This window comes from Protopterus annectens, chromosome 7.part1 (assembly GCF_019279795.1).
Source record: "Protopterus annectens isolate FY-2018-M chromosome 7.part1, PAN1.0, whole genome shotgun sequence".
NCBI classification, from domain to species: Eukaryota; Metazoa; Chordata; order Ceratodontiformes; family Protopteridae; genus Protopterus; species Protopterus annectens.
Window position 1 is genome coordinate 339,699,605 of NC_056740.1, and position 21,853 is coordinate 339,721,457.

The following is a 21,853-nucleotide window of genomic DNA, read 5'->3' on the forward strand; positions in this document are numbered from 1 at the left end:
AGTTGTGTAATTCAAACCAGTTTATTTGCTTTAAGCTATAACAATGGTAGGTCCTATGAAGGAGACTGGTGGCAAATTTAGCTATTTTATTGTAGCAGGAGGCAAGTTTCTTTCTTTGAGTATTGTTTAAGTTTGTTAGGATAGGAGAGGCATATACAAGGTGGCGGCTAGAGTATTTCTTGCAGTATCTCTAAGGAATCCACTAATCCTATAAAAGAAGCCTAGTTTCTGCTGTGTAGATTTAATGGTATGCAGTACATGTTGGTCATATTTCAGTGATCCATTATAACACCTAGAAGTTTATAAGGAGTTACAGTTTCAATGACAGTATTATTTGCTGACTTTACAGTAAAAGATTGTTTTGATTTTGGCAACTTTTTGAGGTAAAAAGCATTAACTTAGTTTTCTTGGGGTTGAGTAGGTTTGATTCTTTGAGCTAGGTTTCTACAGTGGAGAAAGATTTTTGGGTAATGTCTGGGAGTTTATTTATTGTTAAGACCGCACACCATATCTCTCAACCATACAGACTTCCTTGGTATTTACCAGTTTTGAGGGCAAAATATTGGGGTGCCACAAATTCCCGAGTGCCCCCCTTAATTTCCGAATTTCCTGGTCTCTCTCTCTCGCTCTTTTTTTTTTTTTTTTGATTTACCACTTTAAATTTTTGACTGATGTCACCACTCCTCACCAGCCTATAGGGGCATGTGTGATGATATCAGTTAATGCCTGTTGGACTGAGGGAAAATACGAATGGCGGGCACAGGCGGCATAACAGGTAAGAGCCAGAGGAAAAAAACAATGTGTACAGTGTATATGGCATTATAACTCAATTGTCTGGTGTGTTCATCCATGTCAGCTCGGCTCTAATTGCTCACCTTGCTTATCTGTCTGCAATGCATTATCATGCTACATGTATTTAAGGTTGCTGATTGTTCAACTTGCTAATCTGTGGTGGTGTTCGTGTTCACGGCAGTTGCTGCAATCATTATCGTGTTACATTCTACATGTTAATTTATTTAGTTAATATTTATGTTGCTTATCATGCTACATGCTACACGTATTTCATTTATTTAGTTAATATTTAGGTTGCTGATTATGTCTGGTGTTGTTCACAGCAGTTGCTGCAGAATGATGGGTGGCATAACAGGTAAGAAGAAAAAATGTGTATTTAGGTTGCAGTGTTGATGAAAGTGGACCCCGCCATGCAAGTTGTTTATCTGCCGCAATCTTTGCTGGGCCCCCGCATGCAAGTTGTTTATCTGAGCTAGAGAGTGTGTGTGTGTGTGTGTGTGTGTGTGTGTGTGTGTGTGTGTGTGTGTGTGTGTGTTTATCTGCTGTTGTAGCACTGTGTGTGTTTATCTGCCATTGTAGCATCACCATGCTTTTATTTTGCTGTGTGTTTATCTATCTGCCGTGTGTGTGTTTATCTATATCCTCAAACTGTGTGCCTGCCAATTTGCAAGACAGCGCCATTAGCCCTAGACTGGAACTAAATCCAATGTAAATGCTTCCTGGTGTGTAGTCCAAACCAGATGTAGAAAATATACTGTCCTTACTAAATAGGAGTAACATGTCTTAAATTACATGACATACTTGTAGTTTATATCCACGAGTGCTCTTCTTGGGGTGATACCCTGGCAAGGTTCCTAAAATAACTGCAACGCATAGGAGAACAAATAAAATGCTAAATGTTTAATGCAATTAGTGCCACTGGCAGGCAGTGTGGGGAGAGAAAAGAAAATGGGGTAAATAGAGACGCGCAAGGCAGAGTAAGTGTATAACCCTGTACAGCTATAATGTGACTAGGTAATGGGATAGAAAAGAAACTGGGCAGTAGGGCAGAGTCAGAAGCAGGACTGTTAGCAGAGGTAGGGAAGCAGAACAGAGGTGGAAAGCATACGGAAATCAAAATAGATGTTATAGAAAGGGATAACAGCTCAGCAGTTCAGATTGTACCATAAAATAACTTAACACAAAGTACAACAAAATAACTATTACTAAAAAATTATACAAGTCTGAACTTTACAATAAACAAATTAGCATAAGATGCAACAATTCCCATTGCCACCTAATAAAGGAATGATGTGCGCCACAGAATAGTAGAATTTTATTTACTTTTTTTTTTGGAGGGGCCATACAGTAAATTCTTCCTGAACAGTGTATCAGACAGTTCAAAGTTGAAGTCTGACTCCTTGTCTAAATATATTTGTGTTCCATCACAGTTAGACTGTTGTCCCAAAACAGCAAGAAGGCAGGCATGTGGTAAAGTAGCTTCTAGTGTACCTGTGGCACTGATATTACTGGGAGCAGAGCACAAGATCCAGTGTAGTGTGTTTATTCATTCTGAGGACTAATCCATCCTAATCAAGGATCTAATTACCGCTACAAAGATGTAAAGTTGTAACACAGGATGGGAATATGAATCTTAGTACTTATATCAGTTAATGCTAAGCTCATCAAGGAGTTATATATAAGATCTCATATGACTTGAAAACAACCCAAAGATAGTCTTTATCCACCACTGACCAGATGCATTTTCTTTGGATGTGGGTTTCGGTGCTGTTTCAATGAATGTAAGATTCAAGGGCAGACCGCAGAGAAGTTTTAATGCTAAGTCTATTTTCATTGCAAGACCGTATTGCTTTGTTTAGCAGATGTCTATTAGTGTTTGTGCTATAAAATGTAAAATAAAATCTAAACAATCATTGTAGAAGTAAACCAGTATGTACATTAGTGTTTATAGTAGATGGGGTGAAATAGCCAAGTAATAGGACATTGGAATGGCTGCAGGGGGACTCTGGGCTGAGGCCATATTTTAGTTGTCTGTTCTTCAGTTTGTGTTTTAAAGTTGGTATCCCACAATTCCATCGGAGTGGGTGGGGTTACATAATTATGTATGAAAATGTTATGCTAATCAGTGAACAGATTTGTACCTATTTTTCGTAGGCCTTGTCCAGATTTTTGATGTTTCCAGGTTGAGATGTATGCCGCACACATTAATGGTGAGTCATCTGCATAGTGAATTAGTAAGGTGAGTGGAGGTGTGGAAGTCATTAATAAATATATTAAATACGAAAGGGCCCAGGATAGAGCCCTGAGGGACACCTAGGGCCCTGAGTGATGTCATATATGGTAGTCTATTTGCCTTAGGGCTATAAAATGAAAATGTTTTTTTCTTTAGAACACGATTTCTTGCAGAACTCCTCCACAACAAAGTTTAAGAAGTAACTTTTTCGCATCACAAAAAATAGTGTTTTAATTTGGGTTAAATGGGTCGATGTAATATTTTACTTATCATCTAAAGGGAATACAGATGTTAGACAAAAGGAAATGGTTTCTTCATTTGTTTTACAATAATGCTGAATGACATGCATGTACTTGACAGACTTGTATACTAGACTTCAAATAGGAGAATATTAAGAACCCTGGACTAAAACAGTCACTACAGCAGGAAATTCTAAAAACAGTGCTGAAGTAGTGATTCTGATAAAAATCTTTGCAAACAGATACTGGAAGTTACAGTGTGGATACAGAAGAAAGATTTGTTGTGCAATATTAAATAAGTCAACCATGATAAATCCAACTCTCAATATTTATGCTCCATGTAAATGGCAAGGCCAATATACTAGTTCCTTAATCTCAATTTTGCCAAATTTTTGACTCACCAGTTATAACAGCAGATGACTGAAATGCTGCATTAGATTCTTCTCTGGGTAAATAAATGCCATATACTCCTAGCATGCATTCAAAAGAGTAGAGCTTTGCTTAAGTCTATGGAAAATGAAAGTTATGTACTTCCCATAACTATAGATCCTTTAATTCCAGTCCATCTGATTCGATATGCTATATGGGTCTTTCAGCTACAGCTCAGATGTAATCCTGCCGCTGGTGTACTCGTCTCCAGCCCTCCTACATTTTTTTCCCAAAATTCCCTACTCTCCCCTGACTAACTCATATCTCATTTGATGCCCAAAAATGTGCAATCTGCAGTGTCTTTATGAGGATAACAATGACGTCCAATATGCAAGCAGAGGGTAGGAGGGCAAGTTACCATCAGACATATTGGAATGAAAGGATCTCTTATTATGGCAAATACATAACTAATTCACATCCTATTCACTCCATCTGTCTGATCCAACAATTGGGTCAGAATCCCCAGCTACTTGAACCCTGGGTGACTTCATCACAGAAGCCCTTTCAGTATGAAAGCCTCAAAGGAAGCCCTAGCTCTAGACATGCTGCCCCAGTTTATAGTGCATGTGAAATGTGTAGAAGACCACGTAACAGTCTGACAAATTTCATCCAAAGATAACTTCCTGAAAAAGGCTGCTGAAGTAGCAATTGTTCTGGTCGAATGTTCCTTTTGTTTAATGGTCAATAGTTTACTCTGAGAAGTGCAAATAAATGTAATGCAATCAGACAGCCATCTGGAGTGAGAAAATTTGGAAACCTTTTGACTAAGTTCATTATGCATAAAGGAGGCAAACAGCTGCTCCTCCTTTCTAACAGGAGCAGTCGTGTGTAAATAAAATCAAAGTTGTCTGTGCACATCCAAGGTGTGTAGGATATATTCTCCTCTCTTTTGGTAATTTGGGAAAAACACTGGTAAATGTATAGGCTGAAAACAATTAGTTTCAGGAGCCACCTTAGACAGAAAGGAAGGGTTAAGTTCAAAGGGCAACTCTATCTTTATGAAAAATGATGTATGGAAAATCAGAAGATAATGCATACAGCTCAAAAATCCTCCTTGTTGATATGACAGACACAAACGAGATTGTATTCCAAGACAAATATTTAAGTTCTGCAGAAGTAGCAGGTTCAAATGGGGGTTTGGTCAACGCTTCCAACACAAACTTCAGATACTAAGGAGGGGTCAGGTCTTTAATGGGAGATCTTAAATGAAATGTCCCTTTCAGAAAAGCTTTGCATAACTGGTGTGATGCTAAGGAAGCATTCTGAAAACCAATATGGAATAAGAAACGAGGAAATAGCCATCACATATAGCAGACAAGTTAGATCCTGTATTAAACGATGAAGGCAAGCATTTTAGCATCTCAGCCACTGGAGTTGAGAAAGATTCAATAATGTTAGATTCAGCCCACAATTTGCATTTGCTGTGATGCACCTTGCATGTAGAAGTCTTCTGAGAAGCTGCAAGAAAGTGTATAATGTCAGAAGAAAGGGGAAAATTCTGTGCCATCGATGGAATTGGAGATGCCAAGCAATGAACTTCAGGCTGGAAATATCTGGGTAAGGCTCCCCAGATGAGTGTAAGATCAGATCCCAAACTGGGTCTAAGAACCAAGGAGATTTGCATACCGAATTAGGAAAGGCAACCAAATCTGTCTCGGCCAAAATGGGGCAATGAGAATAACTGTTGTCTTGCTCCAAATGGTTTTCTGCATGAATTTTGATAAGAAAGAGGTAGGGGAATAAATACAGAGTAGTCCCAAAGGACAGTGATTAGATAGAGCTTCCTTGGAGTTCTGTTCTTGCTGAGGGAGGATGGAAAACAGTTGATGCATTTGGTGTTGTAAGAAGTCGCTATCCGATCACAGCATGGTTCATCCCAGTGATGGAAAATCCTGTTACCACTGGATTTAGGAACCACTTGTGAGGCAAGAGTAGAGTCTTACTCGACCTGTCTGCTAAATCACTGAGTCTCCTAAGGATATTTGTTGTGACAAGGAATCGATAAGAAGCTGTTGCCCACTGCCATACTCGCATGGTTTCTCAACAATGTGCATAGTATCTGGTTCCCCCTTGCTTGCTGATGTACCAAACAGTCAGGTTGTCTCTGGATGTCTATCTCCACTACAGGAAGCCAGTTCTGAAGTATCTGTAACACAAGGATAACTGCTCTCATCTCCAGTACACTGATGTGAAGACAAGCCTCTGACCTTTCTCCCTTTGTAATGTCCACCCCCCCCGACCCAAGGAATGATGCATCTGTGGTTACCATTGCTGCTGGAGAGGGATGTTTGAGGGGTCTTCCCACTGCCATTAATGGTGAATGATTTAAGGTGAGCCCAGCAACTGGAGTAATCCTGATGGGACTCGATAGCAAACTGTGTGTCTGTGACCACTGAGTTTGGAACATCCACTGAAAAATTTTCTTGTGATAATGTGCACAGTGGACCATGAGGATGGTCGCTGCTATTAGTCCTAATGTTCTTAAAATCATCCTTGCTGAAAGTTGACTGATCTCCAATAATATCTGAGCTGTTATATTTAGTGATGTGACTCTATTTTGTGGCAATGTAATCTGAGTAATTGTAGTGTCTGGATGGCATTCCATAGCGCCATGTCAGACTCAAAGCCTGTCACAAGTGGTGTCCCACAGGGCTCAGTCCTGGGCCCACTCTTGTTTGGCATCTACTTTTCCGAAGTACAAGCAAACACAGGAGGGTTATGGCTGACAAAGTTTGCAGATGACTGCAAACTGGGCGCCATAGTAGAAAACACATCTGACACAGATATCCTTCAGAAGGGTCTCACAGAAACGGATAACTGGTGCCAGAGCCACGGCCTAAAGTTAAATGCCAAAAAATGCATAGTCATACCCTTCGGGAAAAACAAGGTTACCCCTAGCTACCAAATAGGTGGCAATCCACTGAGCACAGAAGAAGTTATCAGGGACCTGGGGACCCAGGTTGATAGTAGTCTGTCATTCGACACCCATGTAGCTAAAGTAGTTAGGAAGACCTTCTACATTGCCCACCTTATCATGAAGGGATTCTCATCTAGATCAAGGGAGGTCATAGTCTCCCTTTACTCATCACTCATCAGACCAATGATTGAGTACAATGCCCCATTCGAATGTATCTGACCCGACACTTGCAGCAGCTGGAGAGGCCACAAAGTTCCTCACCAAAAGGATAAAGGGTCTCAAAAATCTGTCCTATGCTGCCCGACTGAAAGAACTCCAGCTCTATTCAGTCGCCACGCTTGCTCAGAGGTGACCTTTGCCTAACATACAAGGCCATGTCAAACCCAGATTTGATGAATATGCTTCACCTCAAAAATCTAGATCCATCAGAGCCACAAGGGCGGAGACTTAAACCTTGACACGGCTATTAATAGGACGTGCTGGAGGGATAGATTCATCACCCAAAGACTCCCTATGCTGTGGAACAAAATCCCGGTACATGTGAGGCAGAGCACCTCGCTGGCCTTGTTCAAGAGAAATCTTGACCAATGGATGGGAGATCGCAGATATACCCCAGGGATTACCTCAGTGTCACTGCTCGACAGAGGCACAGCAAAATAATGGGTATAGTTCCCCATACTAAAGGGGTGGCGTAAGCCACAAAACGATGGGCTAGGCTTGTAAATGCCCTCGGGCAGATAGCCTAGTATGAACCTATGAACCTATGAACCTATAAACAGTATCTTTTGAGAGGGTTACAGATTGGACTTTGGTAAATTCACTGTGATGCATACCTTTGTACAAAGGTGTGGAAATTCTCTTTCATCTGAAGAAGAGACTCCCTGGAGGTGGCAGCCAGGAGCCAGTCATCTAAATATGGGAAAATCTTGAATCCCTATAACAGAAGATTGAGCTGCTGCTACTACCACCATGCAAATTGGTAAACACCATGAGGAGATGTGGTGAGACCAAATGGCAGGGATCTGAACGTAAGCTGATTTTTTCCTATTTGGAAGCACAACAAGTTCCAGGACTCCTACCATATTTCTATGTGGAGGAAGACATCCAGGATATCTATACAGTACATCCATTCGTTCTTCTGAACACATGGGAGAAAAGACTGCACTGTGACTATTCAAAAGCAAGCCTTTTTGCCATAACTGTTCAGGAAGCTTAGGTACAGGATTGCATGGAGGGTCCTTTATCTTTTTGGGAACATAAAAGAACAGCAAGTAAAATCCTGACCTACACTGACATGGTGGGACCTCCAGGATGGCTCTTTTACAGCAGAGAGACAGCCTCTCTTGCAGTGGCATTTGCCTTACTGGGTGGGACAACAGGCAGAAGAACTGTGTTTTTTTTTTTCAAAACTGTAATCTGATAATTTCTGGATATTCTCTCTCTTACCCATCTATCTCTTGTGATAGCAAACCAGGACTGAAGGTAAAGACAGATGCCGCCGCAGACTTTCTCCCAAGTGGAACAGTTGGGCAAAACCATTTTAAGATCACCTACTCAAGCACAGCCCTTGGAATCCCTGGTGTTGAGACCTCCTAGCTACCGGATCTGTGCGACTACCTTTGCCATTGCTACCTCTCTCAGAAGAGGAATCATAATGGCTGTGAGACTTCCTAAACCAGAGTGATTGAGCCTGTTTTTGGTTTCTGGAAAACGTGCACTGAGGTGATTTGAACTTCAGTCTTACTGCAGAGGGTGTCTTGGCATCTTGTTCCCTCTTCTGCATACATTCTTTCAATGTAGTACGAAACAGGGTGGTACCTTCAAATGGTGCATTAGTAAAGGAAATTTTAAAGAAGAGCCAGGTGTGCTGCCTCATGACAATGCCTGCTCCAGCTACTCTGGCTGATCTATTCATTGTATTATAAAGTAAATGCAAGGACAGATTAGTGATATTTGACATTGTCATAAGAGTGGTTATAAGTTGCTTCTACAACTCAAACATAATACGGTTCTCAATCGTGGAAATGACTAGTGGAGCCTTTGCTCAGAAAAGTTTCTCTTTTGGGGGCATAAGAATTTTATCAGGCTTCCTTGGAACATACTTTTTTTTGACTGCCAACTCCACCACCTTATCAGCTGTTTCATAGTGACTGCTATGTAATTTATCTGTATATTCTATTTTTTATACATCTGAAGCATTGCATAATCCATTAATGTGGGACACTGTCCAATGCTTCTCTGCAGTCTGCCCAGGCCATACTTAGATGCATGTTTGTAAGCATTGCATAATCCATGAATGTGGAACACTGTCCAATGCTTCTCTGCAGTCTGCCCAGGCCATACTTAGGTGCATGTTTGTAAGCACAGCATAATCCATGAATGTGGGATACTGTCCAAAGCTTCTCTGCAGTCTGCCCAGGCCATACTTAGGTGTATGTTTGTAAGCATTGCATAATCCATGAATATGGGATGCTGTCCAATGCTTCTCTGCAGTCTGCCCAGGCCATACTTACGTGTATGTTTGTAAGCATTGAATAATCCATTAATGTGGGATACTGTCCAATGCTTCTCTGCAGTCTGCCCAGGCCATACTTATGTGTATGTTTGTAAGCAATGCATAATCCATGATTGTGGGATACTGTCCAATGCTTCTCTGCAGTCTTCCCTGCTGATAAACAGATATATATTGCCTCTAGGAGACACCCTGACCTCATGTGCAAAAATGGAGAAAAAGGGGTTGTGGATGGGTGGATAGGGGGATGGATGGATGGATGGATGGATGGATGAATGGATGGATGGATGGGTGGGTGAATGGATGATCGATGGATGGGTGGGTGGATGGATTTGTGGATGGTTGGGTAGGTGGATGGATATGTGGATGGGTGGGTAGGTGGATGGATATGTGGATGGGTGGGTAGGTGGATGGGTGGGTAGGTGGATGGATGGATGGGTGAATGGATGGATGGAGGGAGGGAGGGGTGGGTGCATATAATTTTAAATTTACAGGTATCAGAAATGGACAAGACAATGACATTGTTTTATCACAACATATTTTTAGCCTTTACTTAAAAACTTTACTCACCAACTTTTTACAAAAATATTTAACTAGTTTACCCATTCAGTCTTTTAAAGGAAGAAAGTGAATCACATTTCTAAACATGAAGGGGCTTAGAATGCCATGATAAATGAGACCGAGATCTCCCTTTAAAAGTCTATAAGACGCTGAGTAAAATAAAAAAGCTTCCAGCCTCACTTAGTAGCGCAGAGACTTTAAACTTATTATCTTTTTGATTAGGTTAGGAACCTGTGGGGTCTTTTGAATTGTTTATGTTTAGACAGATACACCCCAAAAGGGCACTGCACTCAATTACTGGCCTGATCAATGCTGAGTTTAAGTGAGTGATTACTTCTTTATACCTCAGAAAAAGAGGGTTGATTATGACGGCCTTGATGATATTCTTTTGGCAATTAGCTGGGCTAAATAAAAAAGATTTCCAGATAACCAATGCCACATGATGTTATATACATTCGGTGTTAGTCATTCTAGTTTTTTTGTATGATTTTTATTTACTTATTTATCCTTTTGCTGACCAGGTAGTCCCATTAGGATAGCTGCCCCCTTCCAGGAAAAGACCCAAAGTGGTATTAGTAACACTGGGGGAAATTTGACCAGGGCATTGGGGAATTTTCCCCTAGTCTTTTCAATAGGTGCTATGGGATCTTTTGCATCCATCTTAGCTACCATCAAATCAGACAGATGAGCCTCGGTATGATGTCTTATGCGAAGGACAAGACACTCAGGAGTCCAGCACCTCCCCATTCTACACTGCAGAATCAGGAGTCCATCTTTCTGGTGTGTGACTAGAACCCACAGCCTTCAACACTAAAAGAGAGTCTGCCAAGTTTTGCTCCACTGCACTGCTAAATTTAATTAGTTTTGGGTATTTGTGTATTATATGTTTGCAATTTACAGTAGCCCTGAAAAATTTAATAATGAAAATAAATTTAAAAAAAATTCTTTGGTGATTTGTATGAATTAATAAATATGACTGAATGGAATTTTAATAACCCCTAGCTTTTTCATGTAGTTCTGACAGGACATTTTACAGCACCTGAGGTATCACCGATTTAGACAGATGGGATTTTGGTTCTCATCTGAAGAATGAAGTTGTCTGAAAAAAAACCCAGGAATATTACCAGGTGGCACAACTTAACACACTGAAGGCAGAAGCACTGGCCTGCAGCTGGTCTTCTGGCTGAAATTTAACATCACACAATTCTAGCCCCTGTCAGGATCCCCAGCTACGGTACCTTTGCTTTGGAGTAGCACAGCATTTCTATTTATATCTCTGCTAACACTTTCTTCTATCTGAGTTCACATACCAATGTTATCATATGGAGATAATTCCAGCTTTAACAGAGTCTCTGAATGGGGAATAACCTCACATTGCCTGCCAACATATACCGATGTGATCAGGTGATAATGTTACTGACCTCGACTTCTGCAGCACATCTGCACTGAACAACTCATCCATGTTCAAAAGCTGTACATAAAAAGATCAGTGCTTGACAAATTAGTTTTTTCCCCTTTTTTGTGGTGTGGGGATTTTTTGATCTACTTGACTAGAAGGTGTAATTGCAAACCTCCAAGAATTCAAATGATAATGCCTGCTTGATTTCAAGTCAGAAGGTTCATAACAGTTGTTGTCCAAACCTCTACTCAGATACTATCCATGCTTACAACACTTACAACTAAGGATCTTTCTCAGTACTTAAAATGTCTTATAGCATGCATTAATGGTCTGCTGCCATTTGTTATGGCTTACACCAACATATATGTTATTCATTTTCTACATTCCAAGTCCTTCTAATTCTTGTTTGTTTACTAAGCCAACACTTTATTTTTTTCTTTCACATGCTTAAATCCATTCCATTCATTTGTCTAGTTGCCGGAAAATAAGTAATAAACTACTTTAAAGCATTTAAAATGTTACAAATATAAGAAACTTCTTTGACAAATAAATGCAAATGGCAGTACACAATTTCAAAAGTATCAAAAACAATAAAAACTTAGCAACATAAGTCAAATATATACAGAAAATAAAAAATGTAGTAGAACCAGTCTTTTCTGGGGACTCTGTTTACTCTTAGCTACTGGAGTTTCAGCACTGCCTTAGCATAGTAAGAGTCTTGGGACTTACCTCATCTATTACTTTTGCAAACTGCTGAAGTGTAGAACTCATAACTTCATCATCTCCTCCTAATGGAAATCGCTATAACATAAATAATAAAAAAAAACATGAACATATATACATGAAACATAAACGTATGTTTACAAGTCTGTATTTATGACTGACTAACAAAAGAAAGTTAACAAATTGTGTTTTAAAATGTCCCTTTCAGACAGCCATGTGTGTTTTGCCACTACATTATTAGCACTGTAACTATTCAAAAGACAGACGTCCTAGCAGCAGTGGCTAATAATTAAGTCATGGGTGACACTGCTGACATGTGGCACTATGAAGACTCTAGAACCAGTACTTAACCACAGAGGCTACAAATCCATCTGACATGCTCACAAAGGCATCTATGACTGTTTACAAAATGGAGCAGGGACTACAACAACCTAACTTTTACTTGGGAAGGTCTGCCAGGCTTTGCATGATTACATGGTTTTGCCGGGTAATCCTACTTGCACATCAGGGGTGAGAGAACTAAAAGAGATTTGTGATACAATTCAAATTAATGGAATGCATGCAGGTAATTTCTGGAGGATACATACTAGTTTCAATTTATGAAGAGTCAGAAGAGAATCTGAACCAACATACACTGGGATTTCAGGAAAGTGGAGAAATTCTGCTGACTTTGCTATCATATTTCAGGCTAGTATACACAAAATATTAAACCAATGGTTATACACACTACCATTGCTACAAGCAAAGATAAATTTAGGGAGGACCTGACTATGATAAAATATCATGCGTCTACAATAGTCTTGCCAGTAAGATGGATGTCACCAGAAAAATAGCAAAAACTATGTTACAATTATACATTTATTTTTATGATTTTTTTTGGGTCCTCTCCAGCCTTAACCATCTAGTTCTACCCATCCCAGTCAACCTCTATGTTCTATCCATTCTGCATGACCTCTTGGCACCCCAAAACACAGCATGTGTGTCCTAACAGGTTGCCATATCAATCCTCAGTCTTATATAGCCAACAGTAGAAGGCAACAGTCAGAAGCCTGACAACATGTCATCCATGTCAGGTTTAGCTTTTTTTCCATATACAGCTCTAATTCCCACTCTCTGCAGTCTCTAAGCATTAGATATCTACTACGCTGGGCATGAACATGTGCATGCTATTCATTCATATGCCCCCCCCCCAAAAAAAAAAAAATCAGCTAAAAGGCTTTAAGCTGGATGATCTCTAAACAAACTGGGATACTACTGTCCAACAATACCTCTGCCAAGCCAACCTAGCTCCTCTAACCTGGCACACACACTCCATTGGTACATAACTGCGCACTCCTTGGTCTTTTCATGCTGATGCATCCTGTGGTCTTCATCAGGTAGCAGTAGTGCACTGGCTGATGTCAATGCATCTTGTGGTCTTCATCAGAAAGCAGATATGCAGTGGATGATGTCGCCTCCCTCCCTCCCCTGGGATGGATAAACAGCAGCTGCCCACTCTCATCCCTTCCTGGGTAACTCTTCCAGCACCATGAAGGCTAATATAGTTATTTAGTTGCTTTTGTTTACCACGAAAGTCCAACAGCGTATGAAATCCCTTTATCCCTTTCATGCAGAGGCCTGGAGAGAAACGCTCCAGAAAATTACTGCATTAAAGGAAATATTCAATACATATGTATCACATTTAATAGCAATTTTGACATTGAATGAGGAAATATTAAATAAATAAATAAATATAGCATTTAGGATCAATTTTGACATAGAATGAGGAATATTAAATTTAAACATGCAACATTTAGTAGCAATTGTACCACAGAATGAGTAATAACATGTTGAAACATGCAAGTGACTCTAGGAACCTGAGACATCTGGGGTGCAGTCAGAACTGGATCACAGAACCAGCCCTGTACAACTATAATCTTAAATGTATCGCTACTGCAGTTAGATGGTATCCATTTTCTGTGGTAAATCCTGAGCTCAAAATGAATTTTATTCCCTTACCTTATGATCATGTGACAGCAATATGCCTCATCACTGTGCATGCATATCTTGCAAATATGGTTTCATTTTTCTGCTGCTAGCTGAAGAAGACCACAAGATAAACACATTTTGCTTATCTAAGATAAAAATAAAGTAATAACAGGAACTCTATGAAAGAGCAATGCTGTTAAATAGCTGTCCCATAATTTACATACTGAACTCTTGATACAAATACAATATTCTGAACATCAACAGAAGTAAATGCACTGACATGATGAGTCTCTAAGCTTTTAAAATCTACAGAGAAAATGGCCTCTTTTTCCATTTTTTTTTTACTTTTAAAATGTTTTACTAGTAAGCCAAGTAGCTGAAGAGGAATGCTTAAAAATCACAAAATATTTGAATCTGGACGACTAGAACATAGCTACAAAAACAAATTTAACAAGCATGGCTTCTCTTCTATCACATCCGGCCTCTTTCCAAGTGTACCATTAATCAAATAATAATGCTCATTGTTTGTGTGCTTTTAGCACCATTAATAACACAACTCAGTCTTGGTATATGGTGTTTGCAACACTGCAGCTCAGAAACCCTGAACTATTCTTAACGTCTATGGAAAAGATACAAAGAAACATCTATTAATCAGTCAAATGTGATCATTTATGATGTCCTAAAAAGACTAGAGCAACTCCATTTATGTACGAACTTAACTATGTTTCTCAACGAAAGACCTACTGCAGCAATTTCCATAAGCAGAACTAAAGAGTGGCATCAGCACTCAGTGAAAAGCCTTCGGCAGCAATACGACAGCTGCTGCCATCAGTTCAATGGAGACATCCTGCAGGCAAAAATGAAAAGGCAGAGACATGAGACTGACAGGCTTCTGACTTCTGGTTAACCTTTTCTACAGTTTAAGTAGTGGTCTACATCCACCTTCATTTCTTTTTACTTAAAATTTGACTTGTCTACATCAGACAAGTGACAGCCAAGTCCACATGGGATGGGGGGGCAATCAATCAAAAGGCTTTAAGGTGGATGATCTGTGACACATGGAACAATGCCTCCAGTAAGTGAACTTAGCTCTTCTAAGGTGGATCTCATTCACTTATTTAGGTCACTATAAAATTGCTAAGCCTATCACTAGACAGGTCTATTGGCATGACACGTAAGAGCTCTGGCTATAACCCAGGAGACCAGATTTTGACTGGCAGCTCAGACATGGGACTTTGCCTGCTTGTCTCTCTTTAAGGAGGTCGGAGATGATATACTGGAGGACGAACAACTGCTTGTACAGACCAGAGCTGAGAGCAGCAGTTGCTAGGATATGTGTATGGGTGAGACTGGGTGGCATTTCCCCTCCACAGATCTTTGGCAGAACATTCCAGGACCACATCTCATTGAAAGCAGTGGCCAATAAATACAACTTCAAGCATGAAAAGGAGTAGCGCTAACATAACCAGTCCGACACCTCTGCTTGTAACTACGACCGCTGACCGCTCTCTGATGCCCTCACCTCCCATGCAGCCTTAATCAACAGCTTTTTGGGTTAGACTGTCAACCCCAACCAGAATGGAGAGAAGCCAGCAACTGACATGCATGGATTAGGGTGATGGTCGGAGGCTCAAGCAGATGCCGCTTCACAGCAGATGCATGCCTAATCTGGCCTACTGACCACTACATGTTGCAAAAAAATAAATAAATAAAGCTAGCAATCATGAAATACAAAACATTAAACAGCAGCATCAGCAATTTCATGACCTTAGGTCAATGGTCTCCTCTAATACTGAGGAGACTGAGGCTTTGCAGCTAGCAACCTCAGACACAGCCAACCATCTCCAAAAGAGGAAAACAAAAGTCATCCGTTCCAGTAGAGGAGAAAGAATAAAGCCTGACTACAGCCCAGTTGACCCAGGTTCAATTAGCAGCTCAAGCGACTGAAAGAACGGCAGGAAGGAAGGGCGTGCCCATCCTAGGGACAGAAGGAGGACAATGTGTAGGCAGGCACACAGAGAATTTAAGCTCCCTGGTGGAAGCTGGGAAGCCATCTGCATTGTGCTCAACTGATAGGGTGGGGGCAGCTTGCTGAGTTATGTGGAAAGTCTGATGCAGAGACGTGCAGTCTGCCCATTGCATGTTCCCGGAAGTTAGCTATAGCTCACACGTCACTAGGGAAATGGGGTAGGATAAAAATATTAAAAAAAAAAAAAAAAAAAAAAAAACAGCTGATGTCAAGACAGATCGACCGCCCACTGGATATCCATGGGTTCCATGGTGGCCCATGGAGTCAAATTTGGTAGTTGACTAAGGGTAAACTGGAATAGCCTGTAGATCCAGCATGGATGTGGAGCACTTGGAGAGCTATTAGGATGAAACCAGAGACAAAAAAAAAAATGATGAAAACACAAGTTGCATGTTTACTGCCCTATGAAGTTGCTGACCCACAAATACGAAACCAAAAAAAAGCTGTGGTGTGATTCCACAAAGAAGTTTTCAGTGAAGACAATCTGCTTAAGTCTACTCAACCAAAATACCACTTCACTAAATGTCAAAGCAATAAATAAATAAATAAATTTTAAAATGTTCTGTGGGAAGCAACCCCAGCCCAATACAGAGTGAGTTTCTGCCCAACCTTCTCTCAGTTTTATGACAAACTCCACAGTTACAGCACTTCAAGGAAAAATACAGCAAGACCGACTCTGACAAGTCATGCTCTAGGAGTAATCAAATAAACCGGCTTCCACCTAATGTATGATTGTCCCCAGAAAACAGTAATGTAACATTCTGTGCATTTATGTCATTTCTGTGCAAGCAGAAGAAACTAATTTATCCCACTTCCTGCTTTTTTTACTTGTCACTCTTCTGGATGTTCAGCTGACAAGTCCTGACATTTCTAAAAAGGAACACCCGTCTCCGAGGAAACTTCTACAAGGCCCTACTCTGAAACCATGCACCATAACAGTGCACTTTCACTGTGGACTAGGACAGGATATTGAAAGCAGCCTGGACAAAAGCAACTCTAAAATATCAGGGCAATGTACTTACAATATGACACGTTTTCTGTCCATCATAAGATGTACTGGACCATTATCCACAGAATGAAGCAGAAAGCCATTAAATGCTGGTTCTTCCAGCAATGTTACAGGTTACATTGAGCTGCAGCTCTAAGACTTCTGAAAAGTCAGGACTCTGCTCAAAAGGAGGCATACTATGCTCATCAGCTAAAAAGAAGTTCTGGATGGCCATTAGGAAAAGCAGACAGTCCCATCTACGTGGCAGCAAAGGACTGAGTATGCTCACCATAGCAGTAGATGTTCGAGTAACAGAATCAATGTTGCAGGAATCCATCATACAGATTGAAACACAGATAAAGGATGGCATCAGGCCCTGGTCTGAACTTATACCAGAGTGGAATTCTCTTAGGGGCTACAGGAAAGAGTCTCATTCATGACCATGAGAAGCCCTACGTTAAAAATAGTGCTTTGTTCACCCTACTCTGTTCTTTTTTAGTGCTCAGGAGGTGGTAAACTGAGCTAGTGTACAAGCAGATGCTCCTGCAGACAACTTAAACACAAACACCAAAAAAAAAAAAAAATTACACCAACTTTAAGCTAAAAAGTATAAAATGAAAAGTAGCAGACACATTTTAAGATTACTATAATATAACAGGTTCATAGGTAGGCACTAGGCTATTGACCCAAGGGCCTAAGTAAGCTTAGCCAACAAGGTTCCCTGGCTTACGCCACCCAAGAAAGTTATTTTCCTGTGCCCCTGTCAAGCCGAGCCACAGAAGTGATCCCTGGGATGCATTTCCTATTTCCCATCCACTTATCAAGATTTTTCTTGAAGAGTGCTAATAAGGAACTTTGCTTGACATAGATGGGTAGCTTGTTCCAGAGTATGGGAAATCTCTGGGACAGGAATCTATCCGTCCAGCATGTCCTGTTTATTGTGGTGACAAGGTTTATGTCCCTAGAGCGTGTAGCTCAGAGGGAATGGGATTTAAGTGTAGCATGTCCAACAGCTCTGGGTTTGACATAGACTTATATGTTAGGCAGAGATCACCACAGAGTAGGCGATATGCTATGGAGTAAAGCTGGAGTTTTTTGAGACGGTCAATGTAGGGCATCTGTTTGAGGCCAGTAATCCTCTTTGTGAGGTACTTCTGTGGCCTTTCCAGCTGCTGCAGATGTCTTGTGAGGTACATTCCAAAAGGGGCATTGTACTCTATAACGAGTCTAATCAACGTCAAGTAGAGGGGAACAATGGCCTCTTTTTTTCCTAGATGAGAACCCTTTTGTGATAAGGTGTGCCACACAGAAGGATTTCCTCACTACTATGGTGATATGATTATCAAAGGAGAGACTACGGTCCCCAGGTCTCTTATCACACATTCGGCGTTAAGTAGACTGCCGCCTATGTGGTAGTTCATAGGTACAGAGTTTTTATCAAAGGGGATGACAATGTACTTTTTGGCATTGAACTTGAGGCCATGGCTCTGACACCAGGCATCTGTCTCAGTGAGGCCCTTCTGTAGGATGTCCACATCATTTGGGGACTCAGCTATCGCTCCTAGTTTGCAGTCATTTACGAACTTCGTTAGCCAAAGGTCTTCTGTGTTAGCCTGTACTTCAGAGAAGTAGATACCAAACAGGAGAGGTCCCAGACAGAAACCTGTGGTTCTCCACTTGTCACTGGTTTGAAGTCAGATTTGGAGTCTGCAACTCTTACAGTGTGGGTTCTGTCAGTGAGCCAATTGGCAACCCATCTTTTGAGGTAGGGATTTATACCTAGTTTAGTGATTTTAGCTATAATTCCAGAATGGGGGATGGTGTTGATAGCCTTGGCGAGGTCAAGATAGGTTGTGTGAACCACCTTACCCTTGTTTACAGCTCTGGTGATTGTCTCAAAGAAGTCGATCAGGTTCAGGAGGCCTGATCTGCCTTTCACAAACCTGAACTGGGTGGGGTCCAGAGTTTGGAGGTTACCAATATCTTTGTTTACAAGTTCCATGATGATCATTCCATGGCCTTGCAGACCAGGCTCATCAGGCTAATAGGGTGATAGTTCCCAGGATCAGTGGTGGCTCCCCCTTTGTGGAGTGGGATAACTGTTGCTGTGTGCCATTCAGTGGGCACAAGGCCTGATGTGAAACTATGATTGAACTCGGTGCTTCGGTGGTGAGCCAGTTCGTTCTGAAGTTCGGGTAAAATGCAGCCTGGGATGTTGTCCAGTCCCATGGATGCTGTGTTTGTGGCTTCAGAGAGTGCAGCTTTTACCTGCATAGTTGTGATTACAGGGACACTGCATTCTTCCTGTATAGATATAGGCCCTTTAGGAGGTGGGGGGGGGGGTAAAGTTAGCACTGAACCTATCTGCCAGGACGTTGGCAATATCACTTGGGTCTGCAAATTTCATGCTGTTGTGCTGTAGCTCAGAGCAGATCTGGGTGTTGCCATTGAGATTCTTGACATAGCTATAGAATGCTTTGTGGTTGTCCCTAGAATCCGTGGAGATTTTGTTTTTGTAGCTAGCTTTGGTGAATCTTATAAGAGATCTCAGCTTCTTACTGAGGCTGACCAGGGAACTCCTCCACTCATGGGATTTTACTCTCTTTTGCAACAGTTTCTTCCTTCTGTTGTAGAGTTTGTTTATGGCAGGGGACCACCAGATTGGCTTCCTTTTTTTGGAGGATAGCATCTTGGTTCTGTTTGGGATAGCACAATCCATGCACTCGTGTAAGTGCTTATAGAGTACATCTGTGTAGGATTCAGCAGTCATAACTGTATTGTCCACCTGCATGGGTGTCATGAAGTTCGTCACTTCTGTCTTAAGAAGCATGAAGTTGGCTTTGGAGAAATTTTTTACTATGATTTTCTTAATGGGGGTGGGGGTGGGATGTGGATATCTAGGCGGATTAGCTTATGGTTGGATCTGACCAACAAGGAGTTGACTTCAGGTGTGGAACACCGGTCACTCATGTTGGTAATGACTAGGTCTAGGATATTGTTGCCCCTGGTGGGGGTGTGGATAAGTTGATCCAGGGAATTGGAATTTATGAATTCCAGAAAGCATTGAACGAAGGAGTTGGTACATGAGCAGTTTTCCCAGTTAATGGTGGAGTAGCTGAAATTGCCCTTTATTAGGGTGTTTGGTTGAACCCTAATATTTTCCAGTTTATTAAGAAAAGAGGAGTGGGAATCCTGAGGCATGGTGGGGGATCTGTAGCAAGCTACAATTTGGATTGCAGTTTTGCCCAGAGTTAGTTGCACTTGGATAACCTTGGATGCATTATGCTGAGCAACTAGCCTGGAGGTGTGGATATCCTTAATGAATATGGTCACACCTCCGCCTTTGGTGTTTTGGTCCAGGTTATGTGGCCGAAAAGTGTGGTATGAGTTACAGCCTGGTAATGAAGGGGTGCTCTCTGGAGCCTTGAACCAGGTCTCAGTCACTGCACAGATATCAATGTTCTCCATTTTAAGGAGTGCCTCGAGGGAATGCATTTTGAGATTTAGACTTCTAGCATTGAGTAGCATTACCCTCAGTTTTGGTGGTGCTGCGGTAGCGTTGCACCTCACAGTAAGACGCTGTCCAGTTCGATTCTCAGCTAGAGCATCTTCTGAGTGGAGACATGCGTGAATGGGCATACCTTCGTTGAAGGTTGTGCGTCAGGCCTGGCAAACCAGTACATAAAAATCAACTGCCAATCATTAGCGGACTGGAGTTCCGCTGTGGCGACCCCCAACCGGGAAAAGAAAGACACAACAACCCTCAGTTTTTGATTGCCTGTTCCTGTTACAGTGGTGAATTTGTCATTTGAACCTTGCCTAAAAAAGGCACTATAGGGGCAGCAAGAGCCTTAGCCAGTATCCGGAATCCCAGGGGTGACAGGTGCAGGTCATCTCTGGCAAAGCATCGAGGTCCGTTGACCATGTTGTCCCAGGCAGACAGATACTGGATCCCCTCAGAATGACACCAGAAGCTTAGCCAAATGTTGAAGTCAATCATTTTTGTCTTTGTACTGCGGTATCATTCTGGGCGATGGCAGGATGCTACTCAGGGCTAGGGTCATACCTGCCCGGGCTACAAGATCGGAGAGCTCTCCCATGTCTCTTTTCATGTAGTCCAGGGAGGTACGTCTCAGGTCATTCACACCAACATGGACAATGACAGAGTCATATTTGTACTTGTTGTAGAGTGACCTGAGTGCGTGGGTTATGTGACGGATTCTGGCACCAGAAAGGCAGCTGACAGTAACCTTCTCCTTGTTTAGCCTGATGAGTGGGACATCAGTGTGCCTGACTATAGAGTCAACTATGACTAGTGTGTTGGGTACGTTGTTTTGCCTTATGGGCTGTGGTTGAGTGGCACACTGAGTCTGCGAGCTATGTGTCATTTGGGTTGTGTTGGGGGGGGGTGGAGGTTGCTTGCATTTCTGCTTTGGAGGTCTCTGTTGCTTGAGCAGATTATTATTGAGAGCCTCCGCAAACGTTTTTGTGTTTCTATGTGTGTATTTTGATGGTGTAGGTTTAGTAGGACTATGTGATGAGTGTGGTGTGGTGCAAGTGTTTACCTTCTCCTCTTGACTGTCAAGTTCAGTCTAGATTGGAGAGAGCTTTACCTCCAGTTTGGCTAGATAAGTGCATCTCTCACAGGTTGTGGTGTTGGGTGGTAGGAGAAGAGGGTTGTCTGTGTACATGAGGCGATTGCTACATTGCCCCAAGATGCCCAGATTCATCAGATAGACAGGAGAGAAAGTACAGTTTTGTACCGGGTTGATTCCGCTGTCTGGCAGTGGCTCGGGGTATAATCGCACTTCACCCGACCATTTGGGCAGTTGTTCAGGCAATCAGAGCAGCCGTGCCCATTAGGAAGAAGGCTAAATTTGGATAAATGCAAATGGTTCCAAATAGTAGAGAGCAAACAAAAAATAAGCATGTATGTACATATAGACAAACAACAAAATACACCATAGATGATGTACATATATAACACAAGATGGGCAATAAATTCTAGAATAGCTAAATACAAGGCAAGCAATATCTGGACTGCACCACAGAGGGGAAATCGG

The 21,853-nt window shown here is 41.6% G+C and overlaps 1 protein-coding gene across 2 annotated transcripts in view; it reads right to left on the reverse strand.

Moving 5' to 3' along the window:
• Window positions 1–21,853, reverse strand: part of APPL1 (adaptor protein, phosphotyrosine interacting with PH domain and leucine zipper 1) — a 1,282,591-nt gene that overhangs the window by 814,409 nt on the left and 446,329 nt on the right. For both annotated transcript variants that reach the window (XM_044078766.1, XM_044078765.1), the window contains exon 4: window positions 11,812–11,883. In XM_044078766.1, the coding sequence (XP_043934701.1) occupies window positions 11,812–11,883 (72 nt within the window). The remainder of the gene's footprint in view (window positions 1–11,811; window positions 11,884–21,853) is intronic.